This window comes from Trichomycterus rosablanca, chromosome 6 (genome assembly GCF_030014385.1).
Source record: "Trichomycterus rosablanca isolate fTriRos1 chromosome 6, fTriRos1.hap1, whole genome shotgun sequence".
Classification (NCBI taxonomy): domain Eukaryota; kingdom Metazoa; phylum Chordata; class Actinopteri; order Siluriformes; family Trichomycteridae; genus Trichomycterus; species Trichomycterus rosablanca.
In genome coordinates, this window is record NC_085993.1 from 14,379,316 (window position 1) to 14,398,398 (window position 19,083).

General features: G+C 38.9%; 1 protein-coding gene across 1 annotated transcript in view; it reads left to right on the top strand.

Annotated features, from left to right (window-relative positions):
• The window catches only part of kif5ab (kinesin family member 5A, b), a 65,657-nt gene that overhangs the window by 45,345 nt on the left and 1,229 nt on the right, over positions 1–19,083 (top strand). The window contains exons 14-26 of the mRNA XM_062997469.1: positions 387–593; positions 2,978–3,124; positions 5,735–5,923; positions 6,005–6,122; positions 7,392–7,441; positions 7,609–7,703; positions 7,797–7,898; positions 16,237–16,297; positions 16,412–16,483; positions 16,855–16,959; positions 17,187–17,403; positions 17,580–17,742; positions 18,794–18,864. Of these exons, the coding sequence (XP_062853539.1) occupies positions 387–593; positions 2,978–3,124; positions 5,735–5,923; positions 6,005–6,122; positions 7,392–7,441; positions 7,609–7,703; positions 7,797–7,898; positions 16,237–16,297; positions 16,412–16,483; positions 16,855–16,959; positions 17,187–17,403; positions 17,580–17,742; positions 18,794–18,864 (1,597 nt within the window). The remainder of the gene's footprint in view (positions 1–386; positions 594–2,977; positions 3,125–5,734; positions 5,924–6,004; positions 6,123–7,391; positions 7,442–7,608; positions 7,704–7,796; positions 7,899–16,236; positions 16,298–16,411; positions 16,484–16,854; positions 16,960–17,186; positions 17,404–17,579; positions 17,743–18,793; positions 18,865–19,083) is intronic.

Sequence of the window (19,083 nt, forward strand, 5' to 3'; positions counted from 1 at the left end):
CAGCCTTGAACAGGATAAAGCAGTGAAATACACAATGATTGAATGCAAGAATCTGTGACACGAAGTGAACATCGACTGCCCATTAATAGGCTGCCCTTCTTGGCCATTTAGTTCAGTGGTGAAGCTCTAGCTTTAGAGAAATGTGATAAAATTATGGTTTGAAAAGACTCATCCTGTAACAGTGCCGTGTTAAAAATAACTAAACTCTTAAACTAGTAGTTTGTTAATAAATACTACATTGGTGTATGCTTGATTGTATATGCACTTTTAAGCAGTGGGTGTGGCTAAAACAGACAAACACACTATTTAGAAGGGGTGCCTGTAGTGTATCTGAAGACAAAGCTACTTAAGACATACTGTATATTGTTGTGTACATGTGTGTGTAGTTACTGGCGTTATCACATGCGGACAGCGAGCGAGTTCAGTGTGAACTGGACCACCTGCATGCTGAAAGTGAGAGTGCAAAGGCAGAAGTTAAAGAGGTCTTACAAGCTCTGGAGGAACTGGCACTTAGCTATGACCAGAAAAGTCAGGAAGCTAAAGACAAAAGTTTGAAGAATAAGCGGCTTACCTGGGAGCTTGATCAAAAAATGGTAAGACCTTTTAAAACTCCTTCTCTGTTTACCCATTACGCTGTGTATGTAGTGTTCTACTTTAATAAACCCTTTTAGTAAGATATTTAATACATATATAAACATGGTTAAAAGTGGACAGCACAGTGGTTGAGCATGTAGTGTTAATGCTACTTAGCTTTAAGTTTCTTTTTACCCCCCAATACCCAAAAGTGTGTTCATACATACCTTTGTATTTGCCATATCTTTCTTCTCTTATTTAAAGCTGAGCTAATATCTCTAGTCACAAATGTTGTGTGTCTCATAGTGGAAGACACACTGGTTAGGTGACTTCTAAAAAGCAAATGCTTTGTGCTGATGGTTCAAAATGCTTTTTCAAGAAACATAGATCACAAAATGCCATTCATCATTATTCATGTTTTAATTTAGATTTATTTACCACTTTATGGCCACAGTGGGTGCAGAGACTATAAGGAAACACTGTGTGCAGAACAGGAATACTCCCTGAACAGCGTGCCTGTCCATCACTGCAAACCAGACACTTGCCCATTTACTCAATCCCTCCTAAGTGAAATTGAAAGTAGCCATTCCACCTGCTTTGTGTTTTGGGGAGTTGCAGAAAATCAAAAAGGCCCACAGAAAACTTACACAGAGAGTGGAGGAAAATAAAATCCTCTTACAGTGACTGGAGGCATAAATTAAACTCACGTCCCAAGAACCCTGGTACTGGGTGGCAGGGGCGTAGCACCAAATTCTGGGCCCTATGCACAAGCAGTGCCCATGGTGGCAATATCATTGATGAGGTCCTTAAAGTCCAGTTTTCTTGCCAACTGACTTTCAATTGCTATTAGCCTAATTGTCATGGCCCAATAATAAATACTACATTAATTTTCGAATTAGTATACTATTGCAATGGTGTGGTAGGCTATGCAAACAAAAGAGTGTTTGGAGTTTAGCTCAGATTACAGATAAGGCATCATGTTATTTCTAATATTGTGTTATGCAGTTTTTAGCACTGACAGTCGCTGTGGTATTGAAGCGTTTTATAACCACGGGAGTTCATTTAATGTAGGCTATTTGCTTTCACATTTGGGCTCACTTTACTTGGGAAAGAAGTTCGTTAGCAGTTGCTTTCCCACATTTCTTTTTTTTGTCTTTCCTGCCTCTTCTGAAAACCGGATTTAGATTTATTGGGCATCATCTCCCACAGCACAGATACAACTCGCACTGCCGCTTCAGCAGAATGAACGCTAAGTTAAATGCGCCTGGCCCGGTGAAGGCGGACTAAACCATTTCGTGCAAGGGGTGGGGGGTAGGGGGCTGTCCTCAGACACTATATGTAGGCTAGGACACACAATTCAATCCATCAATCAACCGATGTATTTACCCAAAACATTACATTTACATTAGTTAGCAACATTTATTGTCATCTTTAAATGATATTAATATTTAAAGGAAAATACAATTCCAGACTCCTCAAGGGCCCTCCCCCGACTTGGGGCCCTGGTAACTCAGTCCCACTTTTCACCCCACCACGACGCCCCTGCTGGGTGGCACCCACAACACCTGCTGATCTACCATGCCAGGCATGTCCAAAGCACAGTCAAACAATAATAATAAATCATACAAATTCAACATGCAAGTCCTCTTTTTACCAGATGTTTTTTACCAGATGTAAGTACACAATCATATGAGAAGCGGCAAAACCGCGAATGAGACGTACTTGATATGATATGATGAGATAACAATGACACAGGCTGTACAAACAACGATTAACGTAAAAATTTCAGTGGTAGATAAAGCTTATGACCAGTAATAATTTAGTGAAACTCAGTGTTCCCGTGTCGTTTTCCGTAAATGTGCCCCAACTGTCTTTCAGCTTTTAAGTTTCTGAAAGATTTAAATTTCTGTTAGAAATTCAGATAGCTTGTTCTGTATGTTCTGATTTGAATGCTTACATTTGGTTACTTTGATGTTTGCTGTGTGAAAATAAAATGATTAAATAACAGCGTATTTTTATAATATTAAATAATAATATATATGCATATTTTATTGTTTAAAGTAATGTCATCAGGGACTGTTGGCCCTCGGGATCTTTCATGTTATCAAATATGGCCCTCCTTGAAAAAAGTTTGGACACCACTGTACTATGCCATAAAACTGAAATTTTGATTAAAAAAATGCTGAAGTCCTTGGTTGTGTTTTTCAGCACAACATTTAATTTTCCACATTTTAGAAGTTGGACTAGCACAGTAAACCAGACCATTTAAAGCCTGTCTGTCCTTGCCTCTACAGTTCTCATAATAGTCGACAAACCCATCACAACTGGTCACTAATTGATGTAAAGATGTTACTAAACATACATAAATAGATAAATAAACAGTTATAGGAAACATGTCTTTCAGGCGGATATGATGTGTTTGGAGGCTAAATTCTCACGGCTTCAGGAGGTGAGCAGTCAGCAAAGGAAACATATCAGTGAAGTTCTAAACACCTTGGTGAAGGACCTGAGTGACTTTAGTACCATCCTAGGCAGCGGTGACATCTGTCTGGTATGTACAGTATATGAACATGTTCATCTACAGTGTATCACAAAAGTGAGTACACCCCTCACATTTCTGCAGATATTTAAGTATATCTTTTCATGGGACAACACTGACAAAATGACACTTTGACACAATGAAAAGTAGTCTGTGTGCAGCTTATATAACAGTGTAAATTTATTCTTCCCTCAAAATAACTCAATATACAGCCATTAATGTCTAAACCACAGGCAACAAAAGTGAGTACACCCCTAAGAGACTACACCCCTAAATGTCCAAATTGAGTACTGCTTGTCATTTTCCCTCCAAAATGTCATGTGATTTGTTAGTGTTACTAGGTCTCAGGTGTGCATAGGGAGCAGGTGTGTTCAATTTATTAGTACAGCTCTCACACTCTCTCATACTGGTCACTGAAAGTTCCAACATGGCACCTCATGGCAAAGAACTCTCTGAGGATCTTAAAAGACGAATTGTTGCGCTACATGAAGATGGCCAAGGCTACAAGAAGATTGCCAACACCCTGAAACTGAGCTGCAGCACAGTGGCCAAGATCATCCAGCGTTTTAAAAGAGCAGGGTCCACTCAGAACAGACCTCGCGTTGGTCGTCCAAAGAAGCTGAGTGCACGTGCTCAGCGTCACATCCAACTGCTGTCTTTGAAAGATAGGCGCAGGAGTGCTGTCAGCATTGCTGCAGAGATTGAAAAGGTGGGGGGTCAGCCTGTCAGTGCTCAGACCATACGCCGCACACTACATCAAATTGGTCTGCATGGCTGTCACCCCAGAAGGAAGCCTCTTCTGAAGTCTCTACACAAGAAAGCCCGCAAACAATTTGCTGAAGACATGTCAACAAAGGACATGGATTACTGGAACCATGTCCTATGGTCTGATGAGACCAAGATTAATTTGTTTGGTTCAGATGGTCTCAAGCATGTGTGGTGGCAATCAGGTGAGGAGTACAAAGATAAGTGTGTCATGCCTACAGTCAAGCATGGTGGTGGGAATGCCATGGTCTGGGGCTGCATGGGTGCAGCAGGTGTTGGGGAGTTACATTTCATTGAGGGACACATGAACTCCAATATGTACTGTGAAATACTGAAGCAGAGCACGATCCCCTCCCTCCGGAAACTAGGTCGCAGGGCAGTGTTCCAGCATGATAATGACCCCAAACACACCTTTAAGACGACTACTGCTTTATTGAAGAGGCTGAGGGTAAAGGTGATGGACTGGCCAAGCATGTCTCCAGACCTAAACCCAATAGAACATCTTTGGGGCATCCTCAAGCGGAAGGTGGAGGAGCGCAAAGTCTCGAATATCCGCCAGCTCAGTGATGTCGTCATGGAGGAGTGGAAAAGCATTCCAGTGGCGACCTGTGAAGCTCTGGTAAACTCCATGCACAGGAGAGTTAAGGCAGTTCTGGGGAATAATGGTGGCCACACAAAATATTGACACTTCAGGAACTTTCACTAAGGGGTGTACTCACTTTTGTTGCCGGTGGTTTAGACATTAATGGCTGTATATTGAGTTATTTTGAGGGAAGAATAAATTTACACTGTTATATAAGCTGCACACAGACTACTTTTCATTGTGTCAAAGTGTCATTTTGTCAGTGTTGTCCCATGAAAAGATATACTTAAATATCTGCAGAAATGTGAGGGGTGTACTCACTTTTGTGATACACTGTATGTATCTGCAGTTTAGTGATCATTGCTTTCAGTTCATATAAACATTTTTCATTACAGATAGTCCTTATGTGCTTTATACCAGGGTTTTTCAAACCCAAGGGTCACAGAGAAAAAAATGTAACAGGCACATAAACACAAAATGACCGTGTACACGAACGCCCCTTTGTGGAGACTTTATGTTACATTACATTTTTTCCCAATTTTCCTCCCAATCTAGTCGTATCCAATTACCCGATTGCATTACGCTTCCTCTCTACTGAAGTTGATCTTCACCCTGGTTGAGGAGAGCCGAGACTGACACGCCCCCTCTGACACGTGCAGTAGCCGACTGCATTTTTTCACCTGCACGAGGCGAGTTCATATGCAGATCAGCGTACAGATCGTGTACGGAGAGCCACACCCTGATCAATGCATTATCTGTCGTCCCTGTGCAGGAGCCATCAATCAGCCAGCAGAGGTCGTAATTGCATCAGTTATGAGGAATCCCTGTCCGGTTCCCACCCTGTATGAACAACAGCCAATCGTTGTTCATGTAGTCGCCCAGCCTGTCGGATAGTAGAGCTGATATTCAAAACGACGAGCTAGCGTGTTTTACCGCTGCATTACCTGAGCGCCCCCAAATAAATGAATTTTAACAGGCACATAAACACAAAATGAACTTGTATGCGAACGCCCCCTTGTGGAGGCTTTAAATTACATCTACTAAACCACAGTGGGACCAGATTGCCATCATTTTTATTAATTGAGGTATTTTATTTTGTGTTTTGTTTGATGCATGGTTTGTGTTGCCTGGGCCGCGGTAAAAATCATGGACAAAATGTGCTGCTCTGTACTATACATCCACAGCATTTATACATGAAACAGTGCACACTAGTTTTATTTAGTGCTGTTTTTTTCATTCCTTGAGGTTAACAGTGTCCATCTCTGTCCCTGTAGCCTCGTGATCTCTCAGGTGTGTTAGAGGAGAAGTATGCTGTTGTTTGCATTTATGTCAGTAAGGTAAAGTCAGAGATGAAGTCTTTGGTGAAACGCTGCAGGCAGCTGGAAAGCCTGCATCTAGACTGTCAGTGCAAAATAGAAGAGAATGGTATGGAGCTGTCATCCTGCATGCTGCTCATATCACAGGTATAAAACTGTACACTCACAGTTACAGACATGCATAGACCTTCTGTATTAAACATAATATTTTTTGGTATACACATGTAGCATGAGGCAAAGATCCGTTCTCTGACCGAGTACACCCAGAATATGGAGCTTAAGAAGAGGCAGCTAGAGGAAAACCTGGACTGTCTGAGTGAAGAGATTGCAAGGTTTCAAAATGCAAGTGAGTCGTGTATACAGACACACCCAACACCCTGTCTGAAAAGTGTGTTACACTTATACAACTTATTTAAAAATAATCAGACAATAGAGGAAATGTAAACAATCTAAACAATTTAGTTTTTTTGTATGCATTATTCTAAGTATATAGTTGCAACATGCTCCAAAACAGTTGGGACAGGGATATTTATAAATATGTTAGATCACTTTTACTCTGAACAATATTCTATAATATTTCGGGGACTAAGGGCATCAGCTGTAGTGTTGGTGTTCAATAGAAGACAGGTTTGGACTGCAGGCAGGTCATTCTATCGCCTACACTCTTAATTCAATGCCTCAGTGTTGTGCAGAGTGGAAGCATATGTAGCTCTAAAATGTGTATATACCCCTCAACAATAATGGTAGCTTCACAGATATGCAAGATACCCATGCTATTGGCACTGACACACCCTCACTGACACACCCTCATACCTAGGATCAGATTTTAGACAGAACGGTCATTTGCCCAGGGTTCCAAGAGTAGTGAGGGCACATTAAAGGTTGTTTAATGAGTTGTTGCAACTTTTATTGATATGATTCACCATGCAAAATACTCAACTGTAATGTAAATCATAACAGACATTCCTGTTGCAATGCTATGGCTAAGTAAATGCACAGTAAATCTAACCCTACTTGTATGCACACAAAGAAGTTACCAGCCACTTTTTGTTGTTGCTGTATGTATTTTTTTCTATTTTATTTATGCATTTTCTCCCATTTTAGTGTAGTCAATTTGTCTTCTGCTGCTGGTGGATCCCTGATTGCAGTCGAGGTGGGTATATTGCTGCTCACGCCTCCTCCGACCCGCGTGCAGCACTAAGCGGAACCCTTTTTCACCTATGCACTCTGCACAAGCGCCTCTCTATCTGCCAGTCAGGATCCTTACATAGCGTTTGAAGACCCCACCCACATAGTCTACTCATCCCGCTCTAGCAGAACCGTGTCTGCTGCAGGCACTGCCAGTTATGCCCGCTAGACGGCGCCCAGTGGACCGGTGGCAATGCAGAGTTTCGACCCAAGGAGTTCAGAATCTCAGCGCTGGTGTGCTAGCGGAGTATCCCTCTGCGCCACCTGGGCGCCCTGTATTTTTTTGACCCAGTGACTGGCAGGGATTTTATAAAATTACTTTAAATCATTAAAATCTTAAGAGTGCAATGCCTTTTACAAGTCTACTTATACTATTAGCATGAAAACATATAATCTTTGTTTATTATTAGCTTTTTTTTATTTACAGAGAGCCTTCATGACAACCAACGGGACAGTAAAGAGTCGGTGAAACAAAAGGTCAACATCTATAAAATCTAATTTCATCTACACCTGCCAGTTAAAGCTAAACGTTTTTAAATACTATATTCGCTGTGACTGCTAGTATGCTAAATATGCGATGTTGTTAAGTAATGCTGATAACTCTGGGTTGCGAGTTGTAGTATTACTGGTTTTTATCCTAACAGCTACAAGGTAATCATCATGAATCACATCACAAACAGCTTGGAAACCTGCGTGATGATATCAACAACAAGCAGAAGATAATTGATGAGCTTAAAGAGTCAGTAATTCTAACATTCTGCCTTCTGTTTTTTTCATTCATTTTTCTCCATGTCATCCATCATGACAGTATTTTCCCCTCTCTCTCTTCTAGTGAAAATCAGAGAATAAAAATGGAATTGCAGCAAGTTCACGCTGAGCTGTCTATCCTGAAATGTCAAGAACGTGAGCAGAGTGCTCAGCTGGAGGAACTCAGGTAATTGAATAGTTTAAGCACTATAAGTGTTAGACCCCTTGTGGAGGCTTGCTGTAGCTGCATGCTGGAGGGTTTAAAACAATTCTTTATCTTATTAAAAGTTACTTTCCAAAAGTTGGTATGGCATTATGAAAGCATGAGTATATTGTTTTTAGATTAGACTTTGACAACATTAGGCTCTATTTTGATGATTATTTTAGTATAGTTAGGGAATGTTTATTGGCCCCAGTGAGACATTTATTTTGTAGCTGGATGTGTTCATTCTACACAGATCCTACACATCTTGATATTTTTATACTTTTAAGGTTGTATACTCAGTTATTGCATATACAGGAATTATTAATATTTTAATGGGAACCAGATAAGCTGTATTTCTAGTTACAATGTCATGCCTCTTATGTCAGGTCCAGATGTTATGGTCATATACCACTTTGCTTATTTAAATGCATTTAAATGCCAACTTTTTTGCCCTTCTCCTAAACTTCCAAAAGCCACACCAAAGAAAATACAGTGGTACCTTGTTTTTACACTCGCTGTCCATTTTATCAGCTCCACTTACCATATAGAAGCACTTTGTAGTTCTACAATTACTGACTGTAGTCCATCTATTTCTCGACATGCCTTTTAGCCTGCTTTCACCCTGTACCCAATGTCCCCTAAACTCAAAATATTTAAACTCAATGCCCTCTGTCAAGAAATTTGTACCCTTAAATTCAACATTTCCATTTTACTCAACGTGTTCACCTTTTGTGTAAAAAAATTGATTTTTAAAATTTCTAATTAACAATGATTTGTTCAGTGCTTTGCTTGAGCAGTGCAGTAAGACGTCATCAAAGTGCGAATATGAGACGAATCTGCATTTGTGTGGAATAATCGTAAAATCCACATGTATCTGTGTTTAGCTGGATTTTCCTCACTGTTTCACTTTTAAACTTGTGTTATAGCTCGAGGTTCTAAGAAATTGCAAGAATCAGCTTTTTTTTGAGAGTCTAAGACACTTATCGTTAAAAAAAAAGCTTAACGTGACTTAAGTTTTAAAAATTATGACAAACACTAAACCTCTCTTATTATTACTGCTTATAAGTTCTCTCCACTAATGAAATTCCTCGCTTGTTTTAGTACAATAAGTCACATTAAGCTTTGTGCAACAGTTATTTATTTTTAACTGTTTTCAATTGTATTTCAGTGTTTTTATATTATATTTGTGTTATTTTCAGTGTATAAGTGTCAAAAACAACCCCATTATTTTACATTAGCCTAAAATATATGCAGTTCCACGGGACCATGGAACGCATTGACAGGTTTCCCTTACATCCATATGGGAAAAAATACCTTGAAACTCAATGCCCTTTAAACTCCCAGAATCAGAGTTTCAAGGTACCATTGTACAAACCCCATAGTTCCATATAAAATTATATTTTGTAAAATAAAGACAACTCTGTGATTTCTGTATTCTCCTAAACCTTCATTTAATTGCCAAAAATACAACAAAAAAAACTTGTAATGTTTTACTGACCAGCTGAATTGTAAATTTTACACAAGTTTGAAAGGATACTAACTTACTGTTTTGCAAATAGAATTTTTGCTATTCTTGCTTGGTATAAGATGTCTGATTCTTTTTTTCCAATATGTGCTTTACATTTTTGATAAGACACATCTAGACTGAAATTAAAGGTTCAAAAACTAAAAAAAACACTTTAAATTTAAAACTTTAAAACAAATTAAATTTTACAAAACGTCCCAATGGAGTCAGTATTTAACCTTTTTATACGTACAATCATCATCCTGATGACTGTTTAAGATTGGCAACAAAAGGGCAGAATTTCAGGTAGCAGTCAATATTAATGTGATGGATTACAATTTAGTACCAGATTGTAAATATCTGCCTTTATTCTGACTCTTTTCCTTATTAATAAATACAAATACAAAATTGACAGTAAAGGATCAACACAAGGTAGACAACAGGGTCAAACTCTGAGCCATTTTAATTGACACAAACACAATATTCATGCCAGTTTTTACATAACAATATCAACCCAACAATAGTTTCCTCACTTTATTAGACAAAATGAACAAACCAGGCAAGATCTAAAGATGAACAGCACATGGACAGCCATTTACTTGTACAGCACACACTGTATTATTGCTTAGACTTAACATCTGTTTAAATACCAGCTGTTGGAAATCTATTCATGTTGTAGAGCTTTAAACATTCTAGCATTGCATAAACCTAAGGCTAAAATGTGACCCATCAATTAGGGTATACTGGTCATTTTACACAATTTATTGTTGTATGTGTATAAGTAGAGGATGCAGGTACAAGTTCTTTGCCTTTTTGAAGACCTGGATTTAACTTGGGTGGACTTGGGTGGTTAGAATAGGATACCCATGGTGTTTGATGCTTTTTGTGATGCATGGGGTCAAAAAGGAGGTCATATTTTTGATGGAAACGGTGCACTCGTTGAGAATGACTGGCAGAGACTGCTGTAGATGTTGATCTAGTTGATCTAGAAGTTGGTCCAAGCGTAGTTGGAGCCCAAGCAAGAACATATTGACGAAAAGGATTCCTACGTTGATAAGGCATGTAGGCAATTGGATAAAACTGAGGTAAAGGATACACAGGCTGCTGAGGATTAGTGTCAGTTGTGACTTTTGTAGCTGGTTGGGTAGATGTAGCTGAAGTAGTTGTTTGAACAGTTGTGTGTACAGCAGCTGAGGTGGCTTGTGTGGACAGTACCCTATGATCAGTGCGATATTGCATGGGCTTGCGATGGTAACGTAGTTGGCCAAACGGATAATACATCCGTTTGCCCTGAGGGACACGATGCTTTAGCTCTAGAGTCTCTCTCTTATCGGCATGTTGTTGTGTTGTGGTTGAGCCAGTACTGGCAGTTGTTGGGACAGCAGTAATAGTGGTGGTGGTGGTCGTTGTTGGACTTGCCCATGGATACCTATAATGCATAGGCTTACGATGGTAATACATGGGTCCAAAAGGATAGTACATATGAGGGACGGGATACATTAGATCACGACTTTTACTAGCTGAGGTTTTTGTGGTGGAGCTAGTTGTGGCTGTTTTTGGGACAGCAGTGATGGTGGTTGTTGTTGTAGGGATTTCCCATGGATACCTATAATGCATAGGCTTACGATGGTAATACATGGGTCCAAATGGATAGTATATATGAGGGAAGGGATACATTAGATCACGACTTTTACTAGCTAAGGTTTTTGTGGTAGAGCTAGTAGTGGATGTAGTTGGGACAAAAGTAGTGGTGGTTGTTGTCGTTGGGCTTTCCCATGGATACCTATAATGCATAGGCTTATGATGGTAATACATGGGCCCAAATGGATAGTACATATGAGGGAAGGGATACATTAGATCATGGGTTTGAAAAGGTAAGGTATTTGTGGTAGAGCTAGTAGTGGATGTAGTCGGGAGAGCAGTAATGGTGGTAGTGGTGGTTTTTGTTGTTGGGTTTGCCCATGGATACCTATAATGAAAAGGCTTATGGTTGTAATACATGGGTCCAAATGGATAGTACATATGAGGGAAGGGATACATTAGATCTTGGGTTTGACTAGCTAAGGTTTTTGTGGTAGAGCTAGTAGTGGATCTAGTTGGGACAGCAATAGTAGTGGTGGTTCTTGGAACTGTAGTTGCTGCAAAATTACTAGCGGTGGTGGGAAAAACTGACCATGGATTTCTATAATGCATGGGATTATGGTGGTAATACATTGGAGGATATGGATAATACATTTGAGGGAAAGGATACACAGGCTGTTTTGCATTACTGGCTTTCACATCAGGTGGTGGTGTTTCAGACAGTGTGGGAGCAGAAGTTACCCTATAACCTTGATCATACTGTGCATCACCATCATTAACATTCTGGCAGGAAAGGATCCATTCTTCATCTTCATGTTGTAAGGAGAGCAGCCTCTCATTATCCTGAGAAAAATAATGACACTTTATGGAACAGAGACACAAGATCAGACAGTTTTAAATCATCACTGACAACTACCTCAATTTGCCAGCAGCTGCTCTGGTATGGTGTAGTGATGACCACTTCACTGTTCAGAGACTTTGTAGTGATGCCACATTTGCTACTTGCTACTATCAAAGGCTCCCATACTCCATTTACTGGAACAAAATAAGTACTATGTAAGTATGCATACTGATAGAACTAGAAAAGAGGGACAGGCTGTACCGTCAGTTTGACCAAAATTTGCCACTTTGTGAAACAAACAATCTCCTCAAAAAGATTAAGATGGTATAACTTGATGTTAAACATGTATCTAAACATATCACCTTTTAATTTGAGATTGTCTGCAGACTTGCAGTTGAACCTAGTCACCATACTAGATGGAAAGCAAAGGACACTAGGGGGCTCATGGGAAGCCACAGGACAGGATATGCTTAAGGGAACTCCCCACAGATGCATTAGCAGAACATATTGATCATCCTGTAAAAGAAAAATAGAAGATTTTTGATAAGATCTTAACATGGGTGCAAAAAATCATGACTTATGATTAAAGAACAACGGATTTGTAGGTAGGCATGTTGAGGCAGGAAAAACTGCTTGGGAACAAGGCTCCAAAATTTGTCACCACTTTAGGGCACAAATCTGCATCATAGACAAAGATAGAATGACCATTTTTGACTCTAAATATTACCTAGATTAGTGAATCAAAATGTAGGAATTTTTTGTATACCCTAATAAAAAGGATGAATATACTAGACTAACTTAACCGTTTGGGGTTTATTGTGAACAGTACTAAAATAATTATACTAATTGCACTGTATATAACAGATTTGATTGCACTATGGGGAAACATTTCTTTGAGAATAATTTTATAATTTCACAGGGATGAAACAATGTTTGTCCAATAGAATTATTTAAATGAACCTTTAACATTTACCTGACTTGGAGCAAGCTAAATCAACAGTGAATGGTTTAATGTCTTTATACACATGTACAGTACAATGAAATGCTTTTTAAGTATTCCCAGTGGACTTGAAAGCTTGGGTCAGAGCACAGGGTCTTGTCAATTACACAGCACCACTGGAGCAGACTGGGTAAAGAATTTTGCTCAAGGATCCAACAGTGGCTGCTTGGTGGAGCCATCGCTCAACCTACAATCAACACAAATTTCAGTTTTATTTACTAGTAAAGAATTTGATTTAGAATTTTAGGTATTTAGAATTGCTCCACAGTCAGCATGTCTAGTGTGGCGAGTCACATTTTAATGCCACAACCACATCTTGTGTCTTCAGATCAGTTTGAATTTGTTTAAAGGTAGTTTGAGGTTCTTCATCCACTATACAATCCTTCATTGCAATCTTCCACCCATTTTTCTCTTCTCTCCATGTCCAGGGAGGACAGCTACAGTGCCATTGGCTGTAAATTTCTTAATGACGTTCCGCACAGTGGACACAGACATCTAGAGATGGACTTGTGGCCTTGATGTTGGGCATGCTTTTGTTTCATTTTATTCAGTCCATTTCTATAGTTATTTGTGGAATGATTTTAGATTTAGAATTTTCAACAATTTTCTAGGAGAAGTAGGGCCAATGTTTTTGGTCATGTTTTTATTAAAATAGGCTCTTGACCTTTTAATTTCTGTATTTTTATTAATAGTAGAATAGAAAAATGTATTGCCAATAGACTTTTTGGCTATTTGTATAATTTGTGCCAAATACTGGTATTGAATTTTAAATACTCACATTTGGCAATGGTATAGTGATATGGTATTTGTTATTGTAGTGGGGTATAAGGAAACATTTTGTGTGTACTGGAAGTGTCCTTATAGAACTGCGAATACCAAATGACTATATCCAATATGTTTCTTACATACCTAGGTTTCTTAACATTAGCCCCACTGGGTCCAATAATGACACTGAGAAACATTACAGTAGCAGTTACAACACCACATACCTGATGTGTAACATGGCAGCCGTCATACAAAATAACAACAAGAATATCCGAGTGACCTTGCTGTACTGAGAAACCACAGCTAGCAGGCATCTCGGTCAGTGGTATGGAACGACCATCACCTGGAAAAGAGATTTAAAGCGATGTCCAATATTTTACAAAGCTATACATGTTCAGTTATATCAGATTTTGCAGTTAACAACTTTGTTTCTTAGTATAGCAGACAGAATAGCCTACTGATCTCTCACCTTCATCGATCATAAAGTTTGGCATTTTACTTCCTTCAAGATGCAGAATCATGGCATTGTCACCACAGAGAACTGAGGGATTCAGTTTCATCAGCTTTGACTCCACTATTTTGTGCCATACTAACATAAACAACAATTAGACACAGAAGATAAAAGAATACATTCAAAGTTATGAATTGACTTTTACCTGGTAAATCAGACTGATCTGACTGGTAGTCTTCAGTGTCATCAACAAGTCCATCTTGGGGTTTTGTGCCATCATTTGCAGTTTCATTTAGTTTTGTATTTGTATTCCCAATAATCAATCTCCCAAATCTGCTTGCTAAACCTGATGTCTTAGAGGCATATTTTGCTTTTGGAGGTGTACCTAGGCACAGCACTAATAAGCCCAGAGTTACACTCATGAAAAAAAGTTTGTTTCTCCACATTATGTTGAAGTAGTTTGGATATGAAAATAGAATGAAAGCTTAAAGTAAACCAGACTATACTGGTTACTGAAACTTTTGTATTTCTTTGGAAAGAGCTTGTAGGAGACACACGGTCTAGTTATCAAATTAGCTTTTGAATTCCTGTTAATTGGCTGACCAATGAAAACAGCCAATTAGGGTATTTCCACATATGGGGCAAATTAGTGTGGTAGCGCTTGCTTGTTTGTTATTCAAGGCTGACCTGTTGTGTGCCAGTTCATTCTTAAATGGAAAAAATAAGCTTTATCTCTATATTTTGTTAGTTTGGGTAATAGAGGTGATTTCCTGGTTGCCCAATTCAACTGTTCAGTCATAAATATCATCTAGACATTAATGCAAGGTATGTTAAAAACTATAAACTAGCGATTTCTTTGGTTTTATGATTCGTATTGTATTGTAACTACCTGTGATATGAAGCCAGTTTCATTTCATGGTTTGTTCTCTTGCTATGACTAGCTTCACTAAAGGGACTGTTTACAAGTTGGGAAATTGTTTTGTTGGCTGTTGTGATTAAGTGCAGCAAGTTTGCTGGAATGTGTAGAAGTGACAATGGTTTTAGTGATCTAGTACTCATTGTATAATTAAGTATAAAAGCAAAATGTATAAATGTTAACTTTTATTTAATATCCAATTGTAAAATATTCAAATAGTTTCCATACCTAAGATGTTAATTTTAAGTTCAGTTTTGACTTTATCTACATCATGCTTATTAATAGCTTGTCCAATCATTTTTTACTTCTAAAACTACTAAAAGCATTTCACCCACAGGAGACATATTTGACTGGTCTCACTGACCACACACCCACACACACACACACGCGTTTAATGCCATCCAGTTCAGTCTGACAAAAGGACCGTTGGCAAGCAAAACTTGAAAATAGGGCTAACAGTGAAGATAAATTCATGACAAAAACAATGACTGCTGTTCGTGATTGTGTGGGTGGGTGTGTGTGTTTAAGAGAGGTGTGTAGTGGGGAGATGCTCTTTTCACAATATGGCTGTAGGTAAGTCAGGAGTCGATTCGTTATGAAGTGAAGCTTGTGCACGTTATGAGTTTCTCCTCTGTCATCTCTCCATTTTTACTGTTATTAAGGAATGCTGCAGTTTCAAATAAACACCAGCTACTATAGAACATTTTGTGTGACTCGCTTTCTTTACAGGTGGGAGTCTTAATTAAACTGTAACCTATTAAGCTAATACCACAGAGCGGTAGACAAGTCAGACTCGTTCTGCCCGTGGAGCTACAAGTTAGCTCCCCTGTTTTCTGTCAGTCAAAGCAGAGTATTCTGAACTAGTGAACTTAGCAACTGATGTACTTTTGCCTCTACTTTGCTCTGTGAAGTAACGTTTTCTGCTCTCATCTACTTCAAAAGCAAGTACCTCTTATGATTTACGACTAGCTGTAACTGAAATTGAACCACAAAGTTCAAGGTCGGCACATGGTTTTGTAACCTGCTTAACCTGGTTTTGTAAAATATGCATTAACATGCAAAAAATAGGTTTTCAAAATTTTGCTGCAGTGGCTGGGTTTGCAAATTTTTACTAAAAATAAGCCATTAAAATATTATTTGCCCAAACTTTTGCAAACAATTGCAAAGTGATGTCACTGGCTTTACTGGTTTTACTTTCTATGCTTCCACTTTAAATATGTGAATTAAAATTTTATAGTGAATGTTGATGTGTTTACATATAGATATCTGAATGAACGTCATGAGCAGGCTAAACAGGATATGAAGGGGCTGGAGCAGACTGTCGTAAGTATTCTGCAATAGAGGCCCAACTACAATTAATATGAATCATGAAACAAAAGTAAAAAGTACTGTTATGCCTAATTATAAAATCTTTTTTTTTTTTTTTTTTTGCAAAAGGCTTGTGAGCTCCAGACTTTACACAACCTAAGAAAGCTTTTTGTTCAAGACCTCACGACTCGAGTTAAGCGAGTAAGTACAATAATGTTTTTTTTTGGGGTTTTTTCCCCTTTTTTTTTGGTGACACTGTGGTTCAGTGGGTAGCATTTTCGCCTCACAGCAACAAGGTCCTGGGTTCGATCCCCAGGTGGGGCGGACCAGGTCCTTTCTAATGTGGAGTTTGCATGTTCACCCCGTGTCTGGGTGGGTTTCCTCCGGGTGCTCCGGTTTCCTCCCACAGTCCAAAGACATGCAAGTGAGGTGAATTGGAGATACAAAATTGTCCATGACTGTGTTTGACATTGGAGTTGTGTACCGTTTCTGTCATGAACGTTACCAGTGTGTGGAACATGACGTTAAAATCCCAATACAAGAATAAAAAAATATTTTGTTTTTTTTTACAGAGCTCTGAATTGGAGGCAACCGATAGTGGGGGGTTTTCTACCCAAAAACAAAAGATTTCATTTCTGGAAAACAACTTGGAGCAGCTTACAAAAGTGCACAAACAGGTCAGTGTTATTGGATTGGTTTGCTGCTGGAAGTGGAATATGCTGTGTAACAGAGAAAGCTTACTATCATCAATCATGCTGCCCTGCATACACAAACATTTAATTGCTTTAAGAAAAGCTATGAAGCCACAGGATAACCCTCCTTATTTTCTTTCCCCTCCACCCCATCTCCCTCGTTTTATTTTTTAATTGACTTTATAAATCGATCCTTTCTGACCCTTTCTCAGCTTGTTCGTGATAACGCAGACCTGCGCTGTGAGCTTCCAAAACTTGAAAAGCGTCTTTGCACTACAGCCGACAGAGTTCGGGCACTTGAGGATGCACTAAAGGAAGCCAAAGAGGGAGCCATGAAGGACCGGCATCGCTACCAGCAAGAAGTAGAGCACATCAAAGAATTCATGAGAGTTGGAAACCCTTTCCGCCGCCCTCATGGTGCACTGATTGGTCAGTTGCGCAAGACAAGTTTGCCATAACATTTTGTCACTTATTTTCAAGCCATAAGTGTATTTTTACTAACACACGGTCACGCTTTGTAAACATATTGTTTTAGGCATTTTCCTTTTTTAATGTATACTGTGAATTGAGTTAAAAGAACATGCTGTTTGTTTTTCTGTCCTCAGCCAAACCAGTTCGGCCTGGGCATTACCCATTCTGCTCACCAGTCAATCACTTGTTTATGCGCACCAGTGAACCAAAAAGCACATTTAGTAAGGCAACGTTCCAGAGAGACAATCAGCCTGTAAAGCCAACCCATGTAAAAGATGATTTAAGTAATACAGACAAGTAAGTAATGCTAAAATTATATAATTTCACATTCACCAGCTTACAAAAGTGAGGTCTTTAACTTGTATGATTTAAGTGTTTTTTAATGATTTCTGCTACTTTTATTTTTGGTAATTAAATGATTAGTATGCATTTATCATCCAATAGCAACATTTACAAATTTATGTTCTCATAAATCTATTGAGTATTATTTTAAAATATGCTGGCTTATACATGAATACAACTTGACATACGTCACCATGGCCTTAGATGCTGTCAAAAAAAAACCTGTTGCTCCTGCTTTGTCCATGTAATGAGTAACTTTAGTCAATGAAACCCATATTCCAACAGATTTTAGTTTAGGGCAGACCTGTTTTTGGTGGTCCCTAGGGAAAAAAACCTTTTGGAAAAATAAATGTTTGGCATTCTGTCAGTCATTATCAAACTGCATTATAAAACTTTACTTATTGCCCAACAGTAGATGTGGGCTATTACAGTGGTGTAGCCATTTTCCATATAGCCACTGCCTGGTTTATCCAGTCAGAACACTTTTTATATCATCTTGTGTTCCCATTTTTCTTCAAGTCTAGTTGTCTTGGGATGCAATTGATTTGCTGCTTGCACCACCTACGCAATGGCCAAAGAGAGCCACAGACTAGTATGTGACTCTTACAGCATGTGCAGCTGCTGGCTGCTTCTGGCCATACAGAGAGTCAGGCTATGCCCTCTGTAAATCATCCACAGCTTGTGCAAGTGCCTCGACCAGACAGCAGAGGTCGCACTTAACAGAAACCGGTCAACCATCCCTCCCTCAGGCATGGCTAATTGTACCTGTTGCACAGGTCAATGGCACTATTGAGATTTGATCTTAAGCTTTAGCTCTGCTGTGGTGGTGACATTTTTATTAACAAAGCATCCTTTTTACTTTAATTGAAAAAGAACTGCCACAAATGCTGTTTCCCCAAACCATTTTCACCCATTTTTACCAAGGGAGCCAATAATCTTAGAACTGACTATATTTATATGTTGTTTATTTTGTGTGTGTGTGTGTGTGTGTGTTCTCTTTGCTCAGAGCTCCTGAGGACAGACGCAGCACAGTGAACAAGTATTTGAACTCCAACCACAAGCTCAACATTGTTAATGGTAAATGGTTGCATTTTGGGTTTTTAAAAAAATAGAATAATTCTAATTGGAGAAAAATTGAAAATTTTAGGATAATTAGGCATCAGCATTGGTAATCGCACCAAAGTGAATGTGAATACAGTTGCAGTTAAGGTCAAAGGTTTTTAAAAAAATTTACAAACTGCTCTACTTTTATAAGTTTGTTGACATCACTGTTTCGTGTACTATAATGTGTGCAGT